General features: G+C 40.1%; 1 protein-coding gene and 1 long non-coding RNA gene across 2 annotated transcripts; both read right to left on the bottom strand.

The window, feature by feature from the left end:
• Positions 1 to 209: 209 nt before the first annotated feature.
• LOC126608885 (uncharacterized) lies at positions 210 to 952 on the bottom strand. The gene is made up of 3 exons (XR_007618007.1): positions 615 to 952; positions 434 to 531; positions 210 to 258 (listed from the first exon to the last, which is right to left on the bottom strand). It is a non-coding gene; the product is annotated as an uncharacterized LOC126608885 (long non-coding RNA).
• A 9,623-nt stretch (positions 953 to 10,575) lies between these two features.
• LOC126608881 (50S ribosomal protein L29, chloroplastic-like) lies at positions 10,576 to 11,961 on the bottom strand. Its single transcript, XM_050276901.1, has 2 exons — positions 11,507 to 11,961; positions 10,576 to 10,979 (listed from the first exon to the last, which is right to left on the bottom strand). The coding sequence occupies exons 1-2, from the start codon at positions 11,846 to 11,848 to the stop codon at positions 10,797 to 10,799; spliced, it is 525 nt and encodes a 174-aa protein (XP_050132858.1). The 5' UTR covers positions 11,849 to 11,961; the 3' UTR covers positions 10,576 to 10,796.
• Between the last annotated feature and the right edge of the window lie 699 nt (positions 11,962 to 12,660).

Below are 12,660 nucleotides of genomic sequence, written 5' to 3' on the forward strand. Positions count from 1 at the left end.
AGCTTCACCTCCAAAGCTTCACCCACAAAGCTTCACCTAAAAAGCTTCACCCAAAAAGCTTCACCCGAAAAGCTTCACCTCCAAAGCTTCACCCACAAAGCTTCACCTAAAAAGCTTCACCCACAAAGCTTCACCCAAAAAAAAACTTCACCCGAAAAGCTTCACTTAAAAAAGCTTCACCTACAAAGCTTCACCATCAAAGCTTCACCTACAGTCGGATTCTTGCAGATTTCGAAGCTGCTGTGATGTTTCGAAGATCTGGAAATATTTAACCATTAGTTCATTCTGAATTTTTGATATGTTATGAAAGAGACGATGAGGAACAACTTCAATGAAGAAAGCATGCCGATCTGAACAATAGAAAATGGAGTTTCGAAGCTCACAACAAATCTGACGGGTTGACAGAAAAATAATAACCAGTCATTCATCATACCTGGATTTCTGGAGTTATACTGCTCCGAGGGATCTCAAATTTGGATATGTTGTAGTTCACGAGCTGAGGAACAACTTCAATGAAGAAAGCATACCGATCTGAACAAGAGAAAATGGAGTTTCGAAGCTCACAACAAATCTGACGGGTTGACAGAAAAATAATAACCAGTCATTCATCATACCTGGATTTCTGGAGTTATACTGCTCCGAGGGATCTCAAATTTGGATATGTTGTAGTTCACAAGCTGAGGAACAACTTCGATGAAGAAAGTATGTTGATCTGAACAAGAGAAAATGGAGTTTCGAAGCTCACAACAAGTCTGACGGATTAACAGAACATTGATGAACAGTTACTCATCATACTTGAATTTCTGAAGTTGTACTACTCCGATGGATCTCAAATTTGGATATGTTGTAGTTCACAAGATAAGGAAAAACTTTCATGAAGACGACTTTGCAATCTGAGCTATAGAGAAAGGTGTTATCTTGCATCCACTCAGGCTGATTAGTGGAAACGAAAAGCAATTCCACCAAAGAAAAGTTGAAAAAGAGAGAAAAGCTACTAATTGCACTTGATCTTGTCTAGTCAATAGCATGCAGCATCAAACACACAAAAGTTGGAAATATTTTTAGATAAAGCATATACGAATGTGTGACATCGAAACAAGGATTCGTTACTTTGACAAATTAGTAACACGCGAGACACCTCATTCGGCAACTCTCTTCGCCTGAAGACTTGGGGGACTCCCACCATATGCTACTGCACCTTGATACTCGGCAGTCTCACAACCACTCAGTGACTTGGATTTTTCAAGTCTCCAACCGAGAAGTTTTCCTCACTCGGGAAATTAAGGGAACACTACCTCAAACTACATGCTTCACTCACAAAGCTTCAACAATACAGGTTTCAACAAAAGCAAAAATTCAAAGAACTTTATGAAGAAGGCTTTGGTGTATTTAACACAATATGTTGAAATGAAGCAAAGCTTATTTATTAATATTTTCGATAAGCCACAAATATGTACATATACATGAGTCAAAATAAACAAACAAAAGGGAGCCTTCACAAAGGTTGCTTAGGGGAAGTCTCAGCAGTCGGTAGAGCCCCAGAAAGAGAAAGCACCGGAGGGTGGTTATCCGGAGCCTCAGTACTTGACAAAACCCCAGAAGGAGGAGGCATTGGAGGTTCATCATTTGAAGCTTCATTACCAGGTACAACCCTAGAGGACGAAGGCAATAAATGCCTTTGGAACAAACCCACAAACCGCTGATGATCAAGTAAAACCTTACCATCAGATTCCTTCATCTGGTCAAGCTTCCTCTTCATGTTTGTAGCATAGTCATGGGCGAGCCGGTGCAACTGCTTATTCTCATGCTTGAGCCTTCTAATCTCCTGTTTGAGACTTATCACTTCAGCAGCCAATGATTCAACTTGGCGGGTTCTAGCAAATAGGCGTTGGGCCATATTAGACACAGAACCTGCACACTGAACACTAAGAGCCAGAGAGTCCTTAACAGCCAACTCATCAGACCGTTTGGAAAGTAGTCTATTATCTTTGAGAGTGAGAAGGTTCCTGGCCACCACTGCAGCGGTCATATCATTCTTCATCACAGAATCCCCAACGGTAAGAGGACCAGTAGGGGATATGAAGGATGGGCGCCATATGTTGTCTGGAGAAGGCGTGGCTGTCTCTTCTCCAAGGTTCAAGTCAAAACGACGGTCGGAGGGTCCAGACATTTTCAAATGTGTTGAAGAAGGAAGAGGTCAGACAAATCAAGATCTTAGAAGTGCAAGAAATGAGCTTCTACTGGTAGAGATTCAAGTGTGCTGTGGAACTTAATGCCAGCCTCTATAAAAATCTGCACTCGACGGAGCTTCAGAAATCGAAGAGGCGTTTGCTTTCTCAAAAGCTGGGCTGCTCAGAGACCACGAGGGCCGATCTCAGAAATCGAAGAGGCGTTTGCTTTCTCAAAAGCTGGGCTGCTCAGAGACCACGAGGGCCGATCTCAGAAATCGAAGAAGCACCTGCTTTTTCAGCCTCGTCAGCACCTGTCACATGCACAATCAGCTTTGCGGAAATTACGGGCACTCTGTCGAAGATTTCTGGTGAAGTAGAAAGCACGTGAATCTTACTGTTCAATCACCGCTCTCCATATGCACCATCAACTCCTCGGGTACCACATATAACTTTGTCAAAGATCTCTGACAAAGTTTAGGCACGAGAATTTCGAAGTTCCAACTACCCTACTATTACCCATAAGGGTAAAGGAACAGCACCACTGCTTGACAACTGGAAAGTCCCTATGTGTGTCGACCTCCGTGTTTTGCGGCAAGACAGGTTGGCAAGAACGTCCAACCTTTACTCACATTCGAGAAAAGACTCCCAACATAATTACTTTCTCAAAAACCGGAGTAGCACCGCTTTCCGAATCTCGAGAGTCAGATCCTCGACGGGATTGCTTGTTCGAAAACCGAAGAGGCACAACTCTCAGAACTTCGAGAGCCAGATTTCCTTAGATAAAGCTTGTCTGTAATCTTCACACGTAACATCAGCTTTCCAGATACCACATACCACTTTTTCAAAGTGCTCTGACAAAATTAAAACACGTGAAGCTGGCAGCTCCCACTACATTGCTGTGACCAAGAAGGGTAAAGGAATAGCATTACTACTTGTTATTGGGAAATCCCTATATACATTGACCTCCCTCCTCAACGGACAGGCAAACCTGCAAAAATGCTCAACCCTTTCTCGCATTCGAAAAGGCACCCTCAACATAACCTCTCGAAATACTCAGCTTTATTTCCCCCCGATAATACCTCAGCAAATAAGCCACACCAAGAACAAGAGTATCTCATATCATCAGGATCGAAAGCAAGAGTATCCCATATCATGCTTTCTCCCTGTCTTTGTCTTTGTCCTTGTCCACACCTGCAGGACAAGGAGAAAGAGAGCAGTCAGTCGGAACCTGAAATCAAACCTCCAATTTGGAACTGACTGCCTGGAGCCTTTGCCTGGTTGCTTACTTAGCATTGCTCTCGAGTACTCATCCTCAACTGCTGTCAAGGTCACGAATTCCACCGGCAAATACCTCATGACAGTTGATCAGATATTGGCTCTTTACACTGAAGCTGCCAAGCGTGGATGAGTCACTATGAAGGAATGTTCTGAATGACCATTTAAATGCAAAGGTTGCACACCACTTCTGCCATGCAAAAGATTGAAGCAGAAGGTTCAACGGTGAGCTGAAACAGATCACTACAGCACGACACCTTTCCATACCACATTCATTATTCCGTCAACAGCAAAAGTATCCCATATCATCAAGGTCGAACGTACTCTAGATTTGATGGACTTGTTTTGACCCTCAAATTTTTGAGTCGGCCTTATACTCTGAAGGGCACCAGAAAACCCTCCAGCACAGTTCAAGAATAAGCCTGTGGAAAGTTACTTCTTCAAAAGCAAAAGTATCTCATATCATCTCTTATCCATTTGCTTCTCCTTATCCTGGCAGTTGAATGAGAGACAAGGAGAATGAGAACAATCAACCGGAAGCCGAAGTCAAACCTCTGATCCTGGGTTGCTTACTTGGAAGTTTGACTGCTTACCTTGTCTGTCACCTCTTTCGGCAGATCTCCTAGCTCGGCGACTTGGGGGACTCCTACTATAGGGTTTGTATCACACTTGACTAAGCCCGAAACTACAACTAAGCTTTAAGTGAAATTGATACATTACCTTGTGCGTCAACATCAACTAAGTACACCATTCCCGGATGGAGGAAAGGTACTTCCAGAGAAGGGCAGATGAAGATCAGACCACACTTCGGTATTTAGAAGTTTCGTGATTACTCAAGGGATTGGATCTTGCAAGTCCCCAACCGAGGAGTTTCCCTCACTCGGGAACTTAGGGGAGCACTGTTTGTACCATACTTGACCAATCCCGAAACTACCGAGCACCGGCCAACGCTATACTGTCAAGGACCCAGAAGAGTTCCCCTCCGACCAGGAGGCCAATCACTACTCGACACGTGTCAAGATTAGAAGCCAATCAGAGCGCAGCACGTGTCGACATCAAGAACCAATCATAACATGACACATGTCAATGTGACAAAGCTACAAGTTTTTCTATAAATAGGGGTCATTCCCCCACAATATTGCCTAATGCCATTTGTGTTAAATCATTCATAAGAACTCACTAAATTGAGAGCTTGATCCTTTGTACTTGTATAAGCCCTTCACTACTAATAAGAACTCCTCTACTCCGTGGACGTAGCCAATCTGGGTGAACCACGTACATCCTGTGTTTGCTTCTCTGTCTCTATTCATTTACGTACTTATCCTCACTAGTGACCGAAGCAACCAAGCGAAGGTCACAAAACCTGACACTTTCTGTTGTACCAAAGTCTTCGCTGATTTTGTGCATCAACAAATTCAATTAACACGATTGTGACAAGCAACCTGATAGGAGCATTTTTATGCGACTTAATTGGCTTGTTCTCGTACATTTACGTTGTGTGTCTTTAGTTATTTTAGTGTTTAAAGTCACTTTTATGTGTTTTCAGGTTTTAAGGTCAAAGTATGCATACATGTGCATTTTGGAGTCGTTTGGAGCAGTTTTTTTGCATCAAATGGATTGCATATGCTTGGAAGTAAGAAGATGGATGAAATTGAAGATCAAATGAGCATAGGATTGAATGATGATGTGAAGAATTGGATTCAAGACAAATAAAGAACGATGTGTTCAAAAATAAGCAACCAGCCGTGTGCTCCACCCTTGCCATTACTCTTCCTTGCCGTGCAAGGAAGAGTCATTCTTTCCTAAATCTTGCATTTAAACACTTTCCTAATCTACTTTAAAGCCTTGCCACACCTTTTAGCTTATTTCCTTTAAATTTCTGATTTGTTTCCCTAAATTGTAGAAGCTTTAGACTTAATTTCTATTTACCTAGTTAACCTAGGGTTTTATTTCCTTTATCCCTTTAAATAAACCCCTTGTTGCAGCAAACACATGGCAAAGAAAAGATTGCTGCAGCTCACACATGGGAGCACACGGCATGGCAGAAATTATGGTGTGTTTTGTGGTTGAAATGATGCAAAGAACATGTGTGTGTGCAAGTGTAATGGTAAAGCAAAGAACATGGCAGCAAGCACATGGCAAAGAAAAGAATGTTGCAGCACGCACATGGGAGCACACGGCATGGGCAGAAATTGTGTGTGTTTTGTGGTTGAAATGATGAAGCATGTGTGTGTGTAAATGTAAAGGAGAAACATGGCAGAAAATGTGTGTGTTTTGTGGTTGAAATGATGCAAAGAACATGTATGTGTACAAGTGTAATGGAAAAGCAAAGAAACATGGCAGCAAACCCAAATGCAAAGTGGAAGAAAAGCACAAGGCATGGGCAGAAAATTGGTGTGTTTTGTGGTTGAAATGATGAAGCATGTGTGTATAAATGTAAAGGGGAAACATGACAACTCATACCCACACAAGCTGTACATGCAAAGGAAATGGAGTGGTCCTCTCTCAAGCCTATAAATACCACCTCCTATATTCATCAAAGAGAACAAATTTTGATCCCTTACCTTAGCCGCACCTCTCCATCACCATTCTCTAAAAATTCAGCCAAACACCACCTCTAGCCACACCATCCATCAACCCTAAACCTTTCCATACCATTCCCCATCCATTCTACACCATAAAAACCACCCAAAACCTGTTCTAAATCTCTTATGCCGTGACTATTGCAAGGAAGGAAGGAGAAGGAACATCTTGTGCCGTGCCTATGCCCAAGCCTTGGGAGTGTTGGAGCGTTTCTAGGTGTTTTCTATCTTTGATTTCAATGTTTAATTTAAGTTATCTTTGTGTAATTGCGAGCATGAGGAACTAAACCCCTCTTAGTTAGGGGGTGATTCGAAACTATGTTCATGCTTACAATATGATTTGATTACATCCAGTTGTGATTCATAAGTTGTGAATTCAATTTACTTATCCGTTCGTATAAAAACTTATTTGTGTATGTTGGTTGAGAGTGCACGCTTAATTTTCATGCATGAATTTGATGCTAGAATATAAGGGAGTTTCACCTAATCGTTATGAACTTATATTCACAAGTAGTGAAGGTTGCTAGTCACAATCACGTTAAGTAAATTCTTGACATAAGTTTCATGCAAATCATAGTAACGAGTGCCTCGTCAATGCTTATGTTTTTCATAGAACTTAATGATTCTTGCTTGTATCTCTATTATACAATTCATGTAGGGAACTTGTAGGGAATGTTTTGGGTTGTCGTATGCAATCATCCAAGCTAATAACTTGTGGAAAAACTGAGGGTTAATTAGTGCAATTCACGGTTAATTTGGGGCGTTGAGTATTCATAGTTTATCGAAAAGCAACTGGAAATCGTTTTGTATGCAAGTGTGACATGTGTGGAGAAGAACCTCCTAGCTAGCCTTCCATCCATAAGTTTCATTCAAATTCATTTACAATCTGTTTTGTTTTACAAAGTTTGTTTTGTTTTCAAATTCGTCAAAAACCAATCTCCCATTTATTTCAAAATGTTAGATTAGTCAGTAATCACTTTAGTTTGTGTTTTTAAGTGTCTTGAGTCAAGTCATAACCCAATTTAGTGTTAGGTGTTCAAAACTGCCCAGAAAGTGTTTTTAAGGCAGTTTTGAGTGTTTATTTGCTGTTTTGAATCTTTTTGTTTATCTTAGTATTTTAAAGTATAGTTTTGCATTCTTTGAGTCTAGTTTAGTGTTTTAAACTTTGTTTTTACGTTTTCAAGTTAGTTTCCAAGTGATTTAGCAATCCCTCCTAATCTCCGGCCTAGAACGATCCCTACTTACATTCTTTACTACAATTGACAAAAAGAGGGTTTAATTTGTGTGCTTATATATTTCGCATCACAACATTCACTATTCATGAATATAAACTTGTAACGATTAGGTGAAACTTATTTATATCCTAGCATCAAATTCATGCATGAAAACTAAGTATGCATCCTTAATAAACATACACAAATCCGTTATGAATAAAATAGATAATTGAATTGCAATCACAACTTATCAAATCACAATTGGAAGAAATCAATTCATATTGCAAATATATTTATGGTTTCGAATTCTCCTCTAGCCAAAAGAGATTTAGTTCCTCATACTTGCAATTAAACAGAAACAATTGAAATTAAACATTGAAAACCAAAGTAAAATACACCTAGAATGCTCCAGCAATCCAAATTGAATGACTAGCACAACTCCAAGCAATCCTCCTTCCTTGCAAATATGCGGCACCAAGGTGTGAGTGGTGAATGGATGGTCTCTTGTAGTGGTGGATAGATATAGGTGAGTTATGGTGAAGGGTGGAGAGTTATGTAGATGATGTGGATGTAATGGGTGTAGTGGGTGGATGTTTGGTAATGAGTGGATGTAATGGGTGTAGTGGATGAGTGTTTGGTAATGAGTGGATGTAATGGGTGTAGTGGGTGGATGTTTGGTAATGAGTGAATGTAATGGGTGGATGTAATGGGTGTAGTGGATGAGTGTTTGGTAATGAGTGGATGTAATGGGTGTAGTGGATGAATGTTTGGAGTTGTAGGTCAACACACTTGCACACACACACATGTTGATTTCTAGCCTTCAAATCTTCAAAAACGTCCATCCTCGTGTCTCCATGCTTGCACTATCCAATCTTGGCTCAAAAATGCTCAAAAATGCTCCAAAATGCACTTTCTTGCCAACTTTGTTATTATAACCTACAAACATACGAAAATAGCTTAAAATACATAATTAACTAAGAAATAACAACACAAATGCACAAGAACAAGCTAACTAAGTTGCATAAATATGTTCCTATCAATAACTAGAATCAAATCTAATCTAGGATTACACAATCACACTTAAACTAGGAATGTTTACAACAAAAATCACATTGTAGTCAATTAGAATTTTAAAAGAGGATATTAAATGATTTTGAAATCAAGTTATAGCAGAAGTACGAATTTTTATTTTTTTGAACAAATGATATTACCTACATTAAAGAACTGAGGGGGTGGGCTAAGTCTCATAATGAGCTAATCCTCATAATGAGCTAATCCTAGTAGTCTCTTATCGCAAACAAATTATGTGGGTCAGCTAGCAAAGCCAGTTAAATTTTGAATTTGATGTGATGGTTTTGTGGGAAACATATGTTGACGAGGAGGAGGGGCATTCAACAAAAAGAAAATTAATAAAAATGGTTTGAAAATTTTGAGTTTTAATGAAAGGAGTGTGCTATCCACACACCCCTTTTTACTTCTCACACACTTCTTGTTAATTTCTGTCCGTTGATCTTCTTCAATTTATCCGATCCGATGGCCGAAAACCAAAAAGGTGTGGGAGAAGTAAAAAGGGGTGTGGATATCACACCCCTTAATGAAAATGAAAAAATAAAAGGTAATATAAATAGTACAAGGATTGACTTTTTATTGTAAAAATATGATTTTTCGTTAAAGTGAAACAGTATGAGAATCTTTTCGTTAAAGTTCAACAAATCCATCCGGATAATTTTGATAAGAGCTTTGTCCAACAGTATTCACGATCCAACGACTTGAAACGAAAAGCTACAGAATGTTGCAAAGTTTTTCACACATTTACTCTGCACAGAAGCCCTTCATTGGCACGTGTTAGCTTATATAGGGATGACCTTCTCCTAAGTACTCAATTGCAGGTTCATGATAAGCTGAATACTGTTGGCTGGAACTACCCAGCACTTTGTACTCCACGCCATGCCATGCCTTCTGCAGAAACACGTCTGAATTTTCCATTGTGAACTTGTTTGGGCCCGAATTTACACAATCGGCCCGAGTAATCGAGGCCGTTGAATATTATTTTATTATCCTGTATGGTCAAAGCAAATTGGTCAAGAAAGAACACAAAGGGATATGGACGGAGGAGTTCAAAGATCTTGACAGATATGGAAGAATCATAGTCATCAAATATTTTGGCAGGATGCTAAATATTATAATTAAATGGGATTAATGAAGTTGCATGCATATGGACATGCATGGTGGAAGAAAAAAGGTTTATAGTTGCATTAGGAGTCTGACTTTGAAGTGATGGCTTTGGATGGGATAAGGCTAGACTCTGATGAGATAAGAAAGTTTCTGATGGGATAAATATAAGTCAAAGTGGGAATAAAATAGGGTTAGCATGCAGAGTCCCTATTGTTGTTCAGATTCGCATATTCCATAATGAAGTCTTTGGGTGCAATTGAAATACCAATCCGTCAGGCCAAAGCTAGCAGATATCCAACCTTATAAATACAAGACTCAGTGCACCAAGTTAAGGACCCCTGCAAATCAATACAAAATTGCCCTGCGCAAATTCTCACAACTTGTGATTTTTCTTTTTCCTTTTTCGCTGACACATCTTCCGTTGGCATCAACAGCACTGTGGAAGCAACCGATGATATCTTAAGTCGGCATAGATAGCTCTGTCACCGTAGAGTCAGTCGGTCTCGCAGTATCTTCCGTTGGCATCAACAGCACTGCAGCGAGAACGATTGATTACCTATCCGAGTCTCGGTCGAGAAGGGTTTCTAAATCCTTATTGGTCGAGGTCATCTCATCAGCTTTCTCGGCAAAGTGAGGTGTTACAGTCATTACATTCGGCACATTGAAAGCCGAATTTGATATTGAACTTCGTAAGAATAGTAACCTTGTCTTCAGGTTCGAGAGCCCAAGAGGCCAAGACGTGTTCCTTTCTCGGCCGCAATCGCAAGACGCAGAAGTCAGCCGCGCACCCAACGCAACATCAACAAAAATTTACTCCTCGGCCGAGCTCGGCCGACGAGTTGGCACGCCCCGCAATCACCGAAGGACGTAGTTAGCCTTTAGATTACTCGGCCTGCGCGCCACGTAGGCTTTGTAGTTTCTAGGGTCAACAGAACTCCAACAGTTGGCAATAATCAACATAACTTTATGTTAAGTTAATAAGTAGAAAAAGTACAACCTAATCGTACCCACAACAGATTCATTCACACATTTACGTTATCTGATTTGATTTTGATCAGCCGAATCAGCTTGCTTTCGAGTTCGAGGAAAGCGTTCTTATATGACTAAACAGAGCTTCATAGAAATTGTAGCAATACTCCGTAAGCCGGTGTATTAATCTTGATGGGAAAACCAGACATGCAATTCAACGTTTGAGTCATTAAAAATAAGTTTACAAATTTTGACGTCGACTGGATTGATCATTTTATACTACAACAGATCATGTTATAAACAAATTGTCTGAAACAGAATTTGAACAATGATTTAAACCAACAAAATTAGACATTTCTAATTTTCAAGGGTAGACTAGTACATGGTATTTACCCAATACTGCATATGGCTCATGCAGATGCAGCCTTCTCAGCAGCTTCTGCAGCTGCTTCTTCGTCTTGCAACTTCTTCAACGACGGAGGCGGTCTAACAACAATGCTTTTCTTCCATTGTCGATCGAACTTTCTTGATAGCCTCTTACCAATTCCCTCCTCAATCTCTCTTTCCCGTTTAACAGTAAGCAAGCGAGCAATCTACGATTTAAAACCAACTTCACATAAGTAGAGCAACAACCCCAAAAACTCACATTTGCACACAAGGATAGCAAACAAGTAACGGAATTCTAATAAACAAGCAATCTCTACTCAGATGGCGGTGCATTGATGACTTGAAAAACGGTGTAGGAATGCAGTTTGTTTCTTGATGGAACCGTTACATATGTTCATATATGATATTCTCACTTTTGGTTGCATAGAACTACATGGGTTTAACTGACTCACGCCCCCGATGGATGAAGGAACTCATTCGAAGGAGAACGTATTGAGTAAATGCACGTACCCTTTTCTAAAATAATGGGCATGCTTACTTTACTCACTGTGAATTGAAATTTGGAAATCCAGTTTCATCTAATCAGAAAGTTCTTCTAACTTCCTTTCCCCCCAGCATTTTCTCTCTGAACAAGCATAACAATTTCGCATAAATTAAGGAAAATAAAGCCCACATTTCATAATTTCATCCAATTTATGACAAATAATTTCGAGGAAAAAGAAAATATAATTACCCTTTTGCGCATTCGACGGAACTCGCTGGAAGTGAACTCGTTGCGAGCCGATTTCTGGAGGCGAAGCATGAAGAGCTCTCCTTTGAGGTCGACCACCTCCTCGTTGATTTCTTCGGTGGTTTTGGTCCGGATTTCCTTCATTTCTTCCTCTCTCTTGGCCATCATCACAACCGAAGACGACGGCGAGCACGGCCTCCGAGATGACTCCGTCGGAAGACGAACGACGATGTTTGGGCAAAGGCGTTGGACTCGCATGCCATTGAAGGACTTGGAGACTGGCGACGGCAGGTTTGAGGGAAATGTAACCGTTGAAGGTGGAGCTATGGAGATTGCGCCCAACATCCTTTTTCCGTTTCTCTGTCTCTCCACCACTTCCGTGCTTCTGGGGTTTTGGGATGCCGATAAGGATTTCTTATCTTCTTATTTTTTCGGTAAGCAAGCTTTTTATTACACACCAAAAAGGAATACATACAAAAACAAAAAGAACATATACACATCCTATGGGCCCAAAGCTAACTTATAAACAAGCAAAAAGGGCCGAAGCAAACAGACTTCAAAAGGGCCAATCAACAGTTGTGGCCCAAAAAGAAAAACACAACAACAGAAACTAGAAAGTTCCGCTGCTATCGCCGCCGTTACAGAGATTTCCGATCCGCTCAAGGATGCTGATAAGGATTTGAAAATTTTTATTCGAGCTCATATAACTTATCTCTACATTCAACTTACTTCCTACACCTATGATATTTTTTACCAAACTATCAATATCTCTTTAAACTCAAATTTATTACCTAATCTACCTCACAAATTAACGCAATTCAATATGTAACTTGATATTTACACCCATTCAAACTAAAAACTCACGTAAATTCATTGAACTTTTAAATTTAGTGGGCTGAAATATTTTCTTATGCAGTAACGTAGATGGGAAGGATTTCTCATGCACCGAGTGATATTATCAATCAAAATAGCCTTTTGGATTATTTGTCTCAGTGCAGTAGATCCTCAGGACCAAATGTCGTAGAGTTCAACAACTTTAAAGCGGGTAGCCACCTTTATTTGAAAATGATGGTTCAACATGTACTAGTAACAAGATGTTTGGTTCTGTTGAAACCTCTGAAACTCTTTCTCCAATAGTAAAGGGCCAAGGGAAGTAG

The sequence above is a fragment of the Malus sylvestris genome, chromosome 16, assembly GCF_916048215.2.
Source record: "Malus sylvestris chromosome 16, drMalSylv7.2, whole genome shotgun sequence".
Taxonomy (NCBI): domain Eukaryota; kingdom Viridiplantae; phylum Streptophyta; class Magnoliopsida; order Rosales; family Rosaceae; genus Malus; species Malus sylvestris.